The 13,855-nt window shown below is 41.1% G+C and overlaps 1 protein-coding gene across 2 annotated transcripts in view; it reads right to left on the bottom strand.

The window, feature by feature from the left end:
* The window catches only part of LOC147372776 (pregnancy zone protein-like), a 59,576-nt gene that overhangs the window by 7,279 nt on the left and 38,442 nt on the right, over positions 1 to 13,855 (bottom strand). For both annotated transcript variants that reach the window (XM_086402034.1, XM_086402033.1), the window contains exons 19-29: positions 12,316 to 12,502; positions 11,706 to 11,934; positions 10,786 to 10,912; positions 10,463 to 10,584; positions 9,820 to 9,871; positions 3,835 to 3,918; positions 3,120 to 3,296; positions 2,741 to 2,828; positions 1,781 to 1,937; positions 1,322 to 1,396; positions 411 to 588 (exon numbers count right to left, since the gene is read on the bottom strand). In XM_086402034.1, the coding sequence (XP_086258160.1) occupies positions 411 to 588; positions 1,322 to 1,396; positions 1,781 to 1,937; positions 2,741 to 2,828; positions 3,120 to 3,296; positions 3,835 to 3,918; positions 9,820 to 9,871; positions 10,463 to 10,584; positions 10,786 to 10,912; positions 11,706 to 11,934; positions 12,316 to 12,502 (1,476 nt within the window). The remainder of the gene's footprint in view (positions 1 to 410; positions 589 to 1,321; positions 1,397 to 1,780; positions 1,938 to 2,740; positions 2,829 to 3,119; positions 3,297 to 3,834; positions 3,919 to 9,819; positions 9,872 to 10,462; positions 10,585 to 10,785; positions 10,913 to 11,705; positions 11,935 to 12,315; positions 12,503 to 13,855) is intronic.

Genomic DNA, 13,855 nt, shown 5'->3' with positions numbered 1-13,855 from the left:
ATAATATAATATAAGCATGATGTGAAAGTGAAAAGTGAAAGGTGTTCAGTCATTTCCAACTCTGCAACCCCATGGACTGATTATATACAGTTCATGGATTTCTCCAGGTGAGAACACTGGAGTGGGTAGCCATTCCCTTCTCCAGTGGATCTTCCCAAACCAGGGATAGAACCCAGGTCTCCTGCATTGCAGGCAGATATAAGCTGAGCCACCAGGGAAGCCCAAGAACACTGGAGTGGGTAGCCTATCCCTTCTCCAGGGGATCTTCCTGACCCAGGAATTGAACTGGGGTCTCCTGCATTGCAGGTGGATTCTTTACCAGCTGAGCTACCAGGGAAGCCCAAAATAGATGTAAATAAAATAGGGTCTCTCCCTTTGATCATTGGTGATTTTTGGAAGTCAATTCTTACCTTCTTTTACAGCCTCTTTGTGTAGTGACTCAAGCAGTTTGTTTCGTTTGGCTTGGTCTCCTGCTAGTGCGAAGGCATAGGCCAATAATGCCTTGGTATAGACAAAACTTCCTTGGGCCTCTGAGGCAGATTGCCAGGCCCTTTCCAGGCAGAAGAGAGCATTGCGGACAATTGAGTGCTATAAAGAAGATAAAGACCCTGCTTCTGTTTTCCCTTGTTTCAGCCATTTACTTATTTATTTAATTGGGGGGGTGGGCAGGGAGGGTATAGCTGCTTTACAACGTGTTAGTTTCTGCTGTACAGCTAAGTGAACCAGCTCTCCGTATACATATATCCTCTCCCTTTTGGATTTCCTTCCCATTTAGATCACCACAGAGCACTGAGTAGAGTTCCCTGTGCTATACAGCAGGTTCCCATTAGTTATCTATTTTATACATAGTAGTGTGTATATGTCAATCCACATCTCCCACTTCATCCCACCTCCATCTTTCCCCTTTGGTATCCATATGTTCTCATTTTCCACATCAATCCTGTTTCTGCCTTGCAAAGAGATTCATCTGTACCACTTTTCTAGATTCCACATATATGCATTAATATATGAAATTTGTTTTTCTGTTTCTGACTTACTGAAAATGAAGGAAGACCTTAGGCTAGCTGAACCAGGCTAATGAACTGTCCCCTGGCTAGCCACAGATATAACACCCCAATGTGCTTGCACAACACCACAGTCCTGACCAGAGGGTAATTTTCTTTGCAGCTTCCCAAGGGATCTATCGTCCTTTATGCGCCAGTGAAATATACTAATATTAAATAATGTGAAAATAACAACTCATTTTCCTCAGAGATTCATAGCTCCATGAGTTTCATCCTTACATTAGAGGCAAGTACAGGTTGGGAGTGGCGGTACATACGGTGACAAGCAGCGGCATCTCCAGTAGAGCGATGGTGATATAGGCAGAGAGCGTTACCTCATCATCGACCCCACCCTGTAGGATCAGAGGCAGAGACACTCAAACACTCCAGTAGCCATCACCCAGAGTCAGCTAACTCTAATTTCCCCCTTGGTTAATCTTCACCAGAATGTATCTTTTCTAGGGCAATATTATTGTTTCCTCTGCTTCCTCCTTCACCCCCAAATTCTGAAATCTATCCCAAATCACTTTCCCTCATTTTTAGTGACATAGTGGAGTTTTTTGGACATGCTATTTTTTTAACCATAAGAAACACCTAATTTATCGTTAGGTTTCAAAAGCTTTTGCTTCTGCTGTCCTTCTCAAAGTTATATCACCAGGACTTGAGGAATCCATAGGAGCATCACAACTCATACATTTCACTCTTCTCAGGGACCAGAACAAATTTAAAGGCATCACCTTAATAGCATTGTTTAGCAATGATCCAGAGCGCTGGAAACAACCATTTTCCTTCTGCTTCCGTGAGAGCCAGGTAAGGGAGTCTGTGATGTGCGAGTCCTCCACAAAGATGTGTGACTGGGCTTGAGAAAAAGACTTGAGCACAAATGCAGTAAGCCTGTTCAGCAAAGAAGAGAAGGAGACCTGCGGATCATCTCCTTTTGAAAGCTCACTGTGTGTCACTGCCTCCAGATAGCTTCACAGTTCCATGGAGAAAATTGGTGGCGAGATGGCCCTTGAATACTGAATATACTCTTATTTGTCCAACAAACTTCTGAATCTATTTAAAAATCTCTCAACTTTATTGGTTTCTCCAGAGTTGATACTTTTTTTCTCATAAAATGTTTTTTGGAGACTCCAAGCCTTCACCCAAATTGCCATTTTCTGAATGATTTTACTACATCACAGTGTCTTTCTGTTCTTCGCCTCCTCTCCTTCTTGAATGCACAATATAGAAACTTCTTCCTCTCTCATTTCACATTGTGACACCTTATGCCTTATATTTCTGCTTGAGGGGACCCTAATTTTACTATTATCTATTGTACTATCTGCCTGCAATGCAGGAGACACAGGTTCTGTCCTTGGGTCTGGAAGATCCCCTGGAGAAGGAAATGGCAACCCACTCCAGTATTCTTGCCTGGGAAATCCCATGGACAGAGAAGCCAGGTGGGCTACAGTCCATGGGGTCCCAAAAGAGTCAGACATGACTTAGCGACTAAACAACAACTGTACTATCAGAACTGTACTATCAGAACATTTCATACATAAAATGGTGAGAACTTCTGCTAGCAATGATGTGCATGTGGGTTTTAAAAGGATAACAAATTTCTACACAGTAAGTCCAGGTATCAGATAAGAGCTATTTCCAGTTATCTGAAACATCTTGGATCTACAGAGAACATATGGAAATAATTATCTTACCAAGTGTTTCCCTGACTTCTACCATCACGATCCCCAAACGTGCTGTAAGAACCATCACTGTGCTTATAGTTCAACTGTCTTTGGTAACCTGAAGAAGAAGAATGTTTGCATAGATTTAGGAAATAACAGAGACACTGGAGAAGGAATCAGGCTTTTCCTTAAAACTCATTGAGAAATCACAGGGAAGCTACTATTTTACTACAAAGTCTCCAAGATTTGATGATGCCATTTAATTCTGTGGTTGTATTGTGAAACATCTTGTTGGATGTCACAGCAAAGGTAATTACTAAATCTTAATTGAAGGGACGTAGATTTGAGTTCAATGGAGGAGATATTTAGGAAATCAACTAATGTTTTTCCTTTGGGGGTAATCTCTCACCACTGATGAGGTAGCTGATGGCTTTGGACTTGATCTTCTCAGTGAGCTGTCCTGTCTCATTTAGATAGTTCAGAACGTAGATGTTAGGGGTGAAAAGGACCATATTCTGTTCTCCACAACCATAGGGCATCCGGAGAAGATTCTGAAGATTTTGCATTGCAGAGCCTAGTATATCACCTGAGGAATGAAATACAGAAAAAAAATTTAGAGGAACTCAGTTGATTGATGTTAGGGTAGGAAAATAAATGACTAGCTAAGTGAGAAGCCAAATCATGTATAAAGGGGAGGATCAGAAAGCATAAGAGGTGAAGAAAAACAAGAATAGAAAGAGAAATGTGGGAACAATAAAGTAGATGTTCAAAGATGGGAAAAATAGTAAAAGACCAAAATGGCAGGATATACCTTTCTGATGAGTCACACATCTGGTAAAAAAGGATTAGTTTCATCTCTAGTAGAAAGCATCATTATCTAGCCAATATCTTGAAGGTGAGAGCACAAAGAGATGACTCTCCTTACTCTTTAGAGTATATCAAGGTTTAAGATGTAGCACAGCATCGATTCAGCCCCTCTTTCCCACTAATACACAGTGTGGTTCTTCGTGCTTTCTCTCAGTCCAATGCCTAGACACAGGGACTTCATTAGGAAGTGATGATGAGACCCCATGTACTAGAGTTAAAGGGATGGACAGATGCTTCTTTTGGGATGGGAGACTCACCCAAAACTGAATATGTCGCCCTGGCAGAACCTTCAACCACATTTGAAGGAAGTTTTAATGACAACTTTTCAGATCCTCCAGTTTCTAATGAAACAAGACAAATACACATAAGGGAGGGAAAAATGAGAGAAATGTTCTAGCTCTGTTTGCATTTTTTCCCGTCTCTATGATCAAGATCCAACATCACGTTTTTATTAGTTATTATTTAATTTTTTTGATGCAATCCAAGTTTCTGCTACAGCCACAATTCATCTCACAGTGAAGTTCATATTAATCATATATATTTGTGCTAAATCTCTATAGATCTCTGTATAAGCATATACCTTGTTATACTTATTTCCTTCTTTTTATTGTTTATCTTAACTTACACTATAGCTAGTGGTTGTAAAAAAATCATATTTACTCCATAAATATGTATTAAGTGTGTGCTATGTACCAGATTCTGTATTAAGTGCAGTGATATAGCAATTTTTGGAAGACATTTCCTGACATCATAATAAGTTCATTTTGATGGGAGTAATAAAATAACAAATTTTTAGTATGCTAGATACTGATAAGTTCTATACAAAAAATAAAGCAGAGTGTTTATATGAGTGAGCTAGGGAGGCAAGGTAAACTAGGAAGTGTAGGGTGTGGGGATAAAGTTGCCATCTAAATACTCATTGATTAAAAAATCAGGTACTTCCCTGGTGGTTCAGTGGCTAAGACTCCATGCTCTCAAATCAGGGGGCCTGGGTTCAATCCCTGGTCAGGGAACTAGATCCACATGCCCCAATTAAGACCTGGTATAGCCAAAATCAGAAAGGAACAGGGAATGTTAGGTCTGTGAATTAAGGTAAATTAGAAATGGTCAAACAGGAGATGACAAGAGTCAACATTGACATTTTAGGAATCAATGAGTTAAAATGGACTGGAATGGGCAAATTTAATTCAGATGACCATTGTATCTACTACTGTGGGCAAGAATCCCTTAGAAGAAATGGAGTAGCCTTCATAGTCAACAAGAGTCCAAAATGCAGTACTTGGGTGCAATCTCAAAAATAACAGAATGATCTCTGTTCATTTCCAAGGGAAGCCATTCAGTATTACAGTAATCCAAGTCTATGCCCCAACCAGTAATGCTGAGGAAGCTGAAGTTGAATGGTTCTCTGAAGACCTACCTACTAACACTCAATAAAGATGTCTTTTTCATCATAGGGGACTAGAATACAAAAGTAGGAAGTCAAGAGATACCTGGAGTAACAGGCAAATTTGGCCTTGGAGTACAAAATGAAGCAGGACAAAGGCTAAGTTTTGCCAAGAAATTGCACTGGTCATAAAAAACACCCTCTTCCAACAACACAAGAGAAGACTCTACACATGGACATCACCAGATGGTCAATGCCGAAATCAGATTGATTATATTATTTGCAGCCAAAGATGAAGAAGCTCTATATAGTCAGCAAAATAAGACCAGGAGCTGACTGTGGTTCAGATCATGAACTCTTTATTGCAAAATTCAGACTTAAATTGAAGAAAGTAGGGAAAGCCACTAGACCATTCAGGTATGATATAATTCCTTACAATTATACAGTGGAACTGACAAATAAATTCCAGGGATTAGATCTGATAGACAGAGTGCCTGAAGAACTATGGACAGAGGTTTGTGACATTGTACAGGAGACAGGGAGCAAGACCATCCCTAAGAAAAAGAAATGCAAAAAGGCAAGATGGCTGTCTGAGGAGGCCTTACAAATAGCTGAGAAAAGAAGCAAAAGACAAAGGAGAAAATGAAAGCTATACCCATTTGAATACAGAGTTCCAAAGAATAGCAAGGAGAGATAAGAAAGCCTTCCTCAGTGATCAATGCAAAGAAATAGAGGAAAACAACAGAACGGGAAAGATTAAAGATCTCTTCAAGAAAATTACAAGGGAACATTTCATGGAAAGATGGGCACAATAAAAGACAGAAATGGTATGGACCTAACAGAAGCAGAAGATATTAAGAAGAGATGGCAAGAATACACAGAAGAACTATACAAAAAAGATCTTCATGACCCAACTGCAATGGTGTGATCACTGACCTAGAGCCAGACATCCTGGAATGTGAAGTCAAGTGGGCCTTAGGAAGCATCACTGTGAACAAAGCTAGTAGAGGTAATGCGATTCCAGTTGAGCTATTTCAGATTGTAAAAGATGATGCTGTGAAAGTGCTGCACTGAATATGCTAGAAAATTTAGAAAACTCAGTAGTGGCCACAGGACTGGAAAAGGCCAGTTTTCACTCCAATCCCAAAGAAAAGCAGTGCCAATGAATGTTCAAACTACCGCACAATTGCACTCATCTCACACACTAGCAAAGTAATGCTCCAAATTCTCCAAGCCAGGCTTCAACATGAACCATGAGCTTCACATCTTCAAGCTGGATTTAGAAAAGGGAGAGGAACCGGAGGTCAAATTGTCAACATCTATTCTATCATTGAAAAAGCAAGAGAATACCAGAAAAACATCTACTTCTGCTTTATTAATTATGCCACAATCTTTGACTGTGGGATCACAACAAACTGTGGAAAATTCTGAAAGAGGTGGGAATACCAGACCACCTTACCTGCCTCTTGAGAAATATCTATGCAGGTCAAGAAGCAACAGTTTGAACTGGACATGGAAGAACAGACTGGTTCCAAATTGGGAAAGGAGTATGTCAAGGCTGAAAATTGTCACCCTGCTTATATGCAGAGTACATCATGCAAAATGCTGGGCTGGATGAAACACTACTTGGAATCAATATTGCCGGGAGAACTATCAATAACCTCAGATACGCAGATGACACCAACCTTATGGCAGAAAATGAAGAATCAAAGAGCCTCTTGATGAAAGTGAAAAGGGAGAGTGAAAAAGCTGGCTTAAAACTCAACATTCAAAAAACAAAGATCATGGCATCTGGTCCCATCACTTCATGGCAAATAGATGGGCAAACAATGGAGACAGTGAGACACTTTATATTTTTGGGCTCCAAAATCACTGCAGATGGTGGCCGCAGCCCTGAAATTAAAAGGCGCTTGCTCTTTGGAAGAAAAACTAAGACCAACCTAGGCAGCATATTAAAAAGCAGAGACATTACTTTGCCAGTAAAGGTCTGTCTAGTCAAAGCTATAGTTTTTTCAGTAGTCATGTATGGATGTGAGAGTTGGACCATAAAGAAAGCTGAGTGCTGAAGAATTGATGGTTTTGAACTTTGGTGTTGGAGAAAAGCCTTGAGAGTCCCTTGGACTGCAAGGAGATCCAACCAGTCCATGCTAAAGGAAATCAGTCCTGAATATTCATTGTAAGGAGTGATGCCGAAGCTGAAACTGCAATACTTTGGCCAACTGATGCAAAGAACTGACTTGTTCAAAAAGACCCTGATGCTAGGAACGATTGAAGGCAGGAGGAGAAGGGGATGACAGAGGATGAGATGGTTGGATGGCATCACCGACTCAATGGACATGAGTTTGAGCAAACTCTGGGAGTTGGTGATGGACAGGGAAGCCTGGTAGGCTGCAGTCCATGGGGTCACAAAGAGTCAGACATGACTGAGTGACTGAACTGAACTGAATAGCCAAAATAAATAAATATATAAATAGTTTTAAAAAATCATAAGTGATGAAGACTAAGTAAATCAGGGAGTAAAAAGCAACAGTTAGAACTGGACATGGAACAACAGACTGGTTCCGAATAGGAAAAGGAGTACATCAAGGCTGTATATTGTCACCCTGCTTATTTAACTTAAATGCAGAGTACATCATGAGAAATGCTGGACTGGAAGAAACACAAACTGGAATCAAGATTGCTGGGAGAAATATCAATAACCTCAGATATGCAGATGACACCACCCTTATGGCAGAAAGTGAAGAGGAACTAAAAAGCCTCCTGATGAAAGTGAAAGTGGAAAGTGAAAAAGTTGGCTTAAAGCTCAACATTCAGAAAATGAAGATCATGGCATCTGGTCCCATCACTTCATGGGAAATAGATGGGGAAACAGTGGAAACAGTGTCAGACTTTATTTTTCTGGGCTCCAAAATCACTGCAGATGGTGACTGCAGCCATGAAATTAAAAGACGCTTACTCCTTGGAAGGAAAGTTAGGACCAACCTAGATAGCATATTGAAAAGCAGAGACATTACTTTGCCAACAAAGGTTCGTCTAGTCAAGGCTATGGTTTTTCCTGTGGTCATGTATGGATGTGAGAGTTGGACTGTGAAGAAGGCTGAGCTCCAAAGAATTGATGCTTTTGAACTGTGGTGTTGGAGAAGACTCTTGAGAGTCCCTTGGACTGCAAGGAGATCCAACCAGTCCATTCTGAAGGAGATCAGCCCTGGGGTTTCTTTGGAAGGAATGATGCTAAAGCTGAAACTCCAGTACTTTGGCCACCTCATGCGAAGAGTTGACTCATTGGAAAAGAGTATGATGCTGGGAGGGATTGGGGGCAGGAGGAGAAGGGGACGACAGAGGAAGAGATGGCTGGATGGCATCACTGACTTGATGGACGTGAGTCTGAGTGAACTCCGGGAGTTGGTGATGGACAGGAAGGCCTGGCATGCTGCAATTCATGGGGTCGCAAAGAGTCGAACACGACTGAGCGACTGATCTGATCTGATCTGATATGAAGGGAAGAGACTTGCTGGAAGAAGGAACAAAACATGAAAAGACACCAAAGATGATAGCATGCTGGATGTGTTCCAAGATCAGATTAGGAGACCAGTGTGATTAGACTAGGAAGAGCAGGGTGAGTGGAGGACAGGGTAAGAAGGTATGAAGTCACAAGGGTAGAAAGGCTTTGTAGGTGAGGTTGGAGACATGCTCTAACTTTGAGGGACATGGGAGACTCTTGGAAGATTCTGAACAGAGGAGGGAAATATGTTTTGCAATGTGAAATATGTGAAATATGCTTTGCAATGATTCTCTTGCTATAGAAGAACAAGGGAAGATGACCAGGAGACCAGTTAGGAGGTGGCTGAGATGATCCAAGAGAGAAAGGTCTAGAGCAGGAGTGGACATGATGAGAAGTGGGAAAATTCTGAATAATATTTAAAGGTAGAAACAACTAGATTTGGAATTGAATGGGTGTGGAGTAAAAGAGAAAGAATATAATTAAAGGACAACTCCAAAATTTTTATCTCCAGCAAGCAGAAGAATAGGATTTCCATCACAGCAGCAGCATCTGAGATGAAGAAAACTGTAGGAGAAGCAGCGAGTCCTGCAGGGGTTCAGTTTTGAGGAAGCTAGTTTTGAGAGACCTCTTAGACCTCCAAGCCTGTAAGTGGAGATGATAAGTGAACAGTTGAATACATGAGTATCAGTTCAGGAAAGAGGTATGGACCAAAGATATATACATTTTGTCGTCTCTGGTACAAAGTTATTAAAGTTCTGTGACTAGCTGAGATTATCAGGGGATACTTAAATAGAGAAGAGAGGCCATCTGTACACTAAGCATTGTTCTCAAGATGATTTTAGATAGGGCAGAGTTGAACATTTTAATAGTCATTTTCTAAATGAATGGATGAAAATTTAGATGGTAATTTTAAGGGTTCATTAAAGATTGTTTTTCTCTATATGTTAGTGACCTAAAATTCTTCAAATAATTTGTTTAAACAAAAACACGAATACACTTAAACTATTAACTGAATAACCAAGAATACCAGTGCCGCAAAGATATTTCAATATTTGGAAAATTGTGTAGGAAGAAGTTTGGGAAGCAAGGTGTATTGGAAAGAATCCTGTCCGATAGTCATCAGCTTTAGTCCTCATTATTGGCCAAGAATTTTTAGGTGAATCTCTTTAACTTTTCGATGCCCTCATCAGGAAAAGATTGTTCTCCATCAAATGTTCTTTGATTTGCACATGGGATAATATACGTCTTTCGTTTTTTTTTTTTTCCACCAGAGAAAACGTGCCTCCAAGGGCATTTCACATCATATACTTTGGCAAGTGGCTTAACATAAAAATTTTATCTATTTCTGACACTTACCTGATGCACAGAGAAGTGTGTTGAAAGTTTCTTCTCTTTCTATTCCTTCAGGCTTTGTATTGAAAGAAGAAAATTAAGAAGAAAAGTTATCTGTATACATATGGAATCTAGAAAAAAGGTACTGATGACCCTATTTACAGGGAAGGAATAGAGAACAAACTTGTGGATACAGGGAGGAAGGAGAGGGTGGGGCGAATTGAGAGAGTAGTATTGACATATATGTATATATATATATTACTGTGTGTGAAATAGATAGCTAGTGAGAAGCTGCTGTATAGCATAGGGAGCTCAGCTCAGTGCTCTGTAATGACTTAGAGGGATGGGATTTGGGAGGTGAGTGGAAGGGAGGATTCAGAAGGAGGGGATACATGTATACATATAGCTGATTCACACTGTTGTACAGTAGAAGCTAATACAACATTGTAAAGCAATTATTCTTCAATTAAAAAATGAATTTAAAAAAAAGAGAAGTTATAATGTATCCGAGAAGAAGCAATCACTTTAGAAGAGAAAATGTTAGTGAAAGCTTGAGTTGTGGACATATTCATATTCATGGGAATGAAATGTCACTGCCACATACATGTTAGATAATGCGATTTCCATAATAAAGCTTCTGAGACTCAGAGAGATTAGACCTTCATACCTCAACTAGTAAAGGCTTGATAACGGTGTCCTTCTGTCCAATTTCTGGGAAGTGAGGCACCTTATTGCCACATAGTTCCTGAGACCGCAAGGCTTCTGCAGTAGCTGTGAAATTCACCTCTCCTGGGGAATAAAATTCTTAAGGAGTTAAACAGTGATCCTATATTGAATGGTTTCTTCTTTTTAAGCCTCTCCAATATATATAATTGTTTTCCTTCCATTGATCATTGTCAAAAGAGGAGAGAAAAGCATGCATCTGAGTGGGAGTGGAAAGCAATCATTACAACAAAAGAAGTAGGATTTGTGAACACCATTATCACTCACCCAGTGACTTTGGGGTCACAGCCCAGGACATGGTTCTCTGCTTGTTTCCACAGACACACTGAGATTCTTCATTCTTCTCTACTGGGATGGCCAAGAAGGCAGAAGAGGCCTCCAGCTGTATGCTCACCTGTCCCCCATTCCCACCCACAAGTTGGACAAAGAACACAGGGAAAAGGTCAGTAATGGGGTGTCAGGGAGGGGGGAGGGAAAGACGCTTAAAGGGACAATGCATACTAATGAGAGGCTTTGAGAAGCTGTTCAGACAAGGTAAATCCTGTCAGTATTTTGTAGTTTAGATGTTTGCCATAAGGACATTGAAAAACTGATGGGAATCAGGATAAATACTCAGGATTTAGGCTTGTGCCAACACAAGGAAGAAATATTTTTCTTTTGTTAGAGTGAAAAAATAATCAGGTGGGAGTAATATCTGAATTCAGGAATACACAAACAAAATACAGTCCTGGATGACTATAACCTTACCACCTTGGATCTGTTGGGGAGCTTTGTTCTTAGCACTTGAAAGTGAAAGTCTTATTCACTCAGTCGTGTCTGACTCTTTGTGACTGCCTGGACTGTAGCCCACCAGGCTCCTCTGTCCTTGGAGATTCTCCAGGCGAGAATACTGGAGTGGGTTGACATTACCTTCTCCAGGGGATCGTCCCAACCCAGGGATTGAATCCAGGTCTCCCACACTGCAGACAGATTCTTTACTATCTGAGCCACTAGGGAAGCCTGGATGGTTGTAACCTTACCACCTTGGACCTGTTGGGGAGCTTTGTTCTTAGCACCTATTCTAGTCCAAAATTAGGCCACATCGTATTCAATTATGATTTACTAGGAGATGACCTGGGAGAGATTTAGGAAATGCATGGTGTGTTCCTTCCTCCTAGCTTCACTTACATCCAGACAAGTGCCCTTACCCGAATGCAATGGGACAGATAGTTGAACACAGTGGCTTTGAGTGTGAAGGCTTCTCCTCGAACCACAGAATAGGGAAGAGTGAGTTCCAGGAAGAAGGGCTGGAAGGCTGTGAGAGAGATGGTGGGTGAGAGTCCAAGCCCTGCTGCTCCAGACAAGCAGAGGGCACTGGCCTTCCACTCCGTGATGGTGTCAGGGACCTTGATTGCCAACTCATGTTTGCCCCACATACTAGAGAGGGGAAAAAAGAAGACGAGAGTAAATGAATTCCTTTTCTTAAAAGCATGGACCACAGCTGACTCTAGAGCATGACACTTTAGAAACCCAGTGTGATAAATGCTAAACTCGATATAAAGTTTGGTGCTCCTAGAGAGGTTTCTGATTTTTTTTTTTTCTTTTTAGGGTCAAGGGTGGCTTTCTATTGTTTTAAGTATCTCAGGACCAAATTAGAAAAACAAAATTGCATTGTTTAGCTATGAGATAAATGAACTATGAATCTACACATCTATCAGAAAAGAGTGGGGCAGAACAGAAAGGACTGGGAGCCCTACGATTACACCAGAATCGTAGAGGAGGATTCAAATTCTCAGTTCCAAGCAGCACACAACTTACTCGAGTGGTATCAACTCCCAGATCCAGGTCTCAGGGAAATACTTCCGGATTGTTTCTTTCACTTTCATGGCTGAAGAGTCTTCTCTCGCACTCAATGGATAAACTCCCCTTGCATCTATACCTGCTAGAGGAGTGGCCATTCCATGTATGGGGCCTGGTAGTCTTTGTGAACTTGCTAGACCTGGAGCTGTGGAGAGACAACAAGAGGGCTTAATGTAAGCCTGAGTTTTATCATCAATTTCTCAGAGCTGCCTTATGTATCAAGTAGAACAAGGCCACATGCTCAGGGAATGGCTTTTATTAGAACAATTTACCCTACCACCTTCGTACTTTGTTTACTCATCTATTTGTCTTATTGGAAGGTTAATCCTGCTGCTTCATCAAATAGTTTAGAGGCAAATGTATTTTTCTCTAGAAATGAAAACAAATGTAACTCTCCCTAAGCTGATTTTTCAACTGGTGAAAGGAAGAATAAAGAGTAGTTTAACACCCCTATACCGCTCAGATGGTAAAGAATCCGCCTGCAATGTGGGAGACCTGAGTTTGATCCCTGGGTCGGGAAGACCCCCTGGAGGAGGGCACGGCAACCCACTCCAGTATTCTTGCCTGGAAAATCCCCATGGACAGAGGAGCCTGGCAGGCTACAGTCTATGGGGTCGCAAAGAGTCAGACATGACTAAGTGACTAAGAACAGCACAGCACATACTGCTTATGGGCTTCCCGGGTGTCACTAGTGGTAAAGAACCTGCCTGCCAATGTAGGAGCCATAAGAGACATGAGTTCAATCCCTGGGTCAGGAAGATCCTGTGGAGGCGGGCATGGCAACCCACTTCAATATTCAAGAATTCCATGGACAGAGGAGCCTGGCAGGCTACAGTTTATAGGCTCACAGAGTTGGACACGACTGAAGTGACGTAGCTCAGCACACAGTACAGGGGGAAACAGGATTTGTAGGCATCTCAGCATGGCTAGAGAAATGTCTCTGTTAGCAGCAGAAGAGAAAATAGAATCTTTTTGACTTTTCCTCTTTTCTATGTATACTTGAGATACACAAGGAGACTAACAGTATGTCTTCCAAAAGCTGAATTATTTTATTCTATTATTCAATTTGTCAGAATCACTGATTTCCATAAAAGAACGACAGAGGCAAATAATATCCATGTAATCGTTCACATTTCTCAGATCCCTTGCAGGTAGGGCACTGTGATTTGTGCCACTTCCACAGCTGGCTGTAAAGTCATGTGCATATCTACTCCTTCTCCCCCAAGATAGTAACCTTGAAAGGCATGCTGGAGATGGAGTCACAAGAGGAAAGCTGAATGAATCTCCTTGACAATGATTGGTCAGTGTTCTGACCAATGGAGGTGTTTTGAACAGCTCCTGGCCTCACAAGAAGTTTTTGTGAGAGCATTAAAATAAACTGTTAGGTGCTTAGACTCTGAGATGTGGGGGTTTGTTTGCTAAGATGGTATAATTTATCTTATCTTGACTAATTCAGATACTGAAGGCACAGTAGATAAAGAGGATTTAAAGTACCAAG

The sequence above is a fragment of the Bos grunniens genome, chromosome 5 (genome assembly GCF_055505025.1).
Source record: "Bos grunniens cultivar Pamir isolate PY7600 chromosome 5, Bosgru_T2T1.0, whole genome shotgun sequence".
Taxonomy (NCBI): domain Eukaryota; kingdom Metazoa; phylum Chordata; class Mammalia; order Artiodactyla; family Bovidae; genus Bos; species Bos grunniens.
The sequence above is the reverse complement of the archived record's forward strand: the minus strand, read 5'-3'. Positions and strand labels throughout refer to the sequence as shown.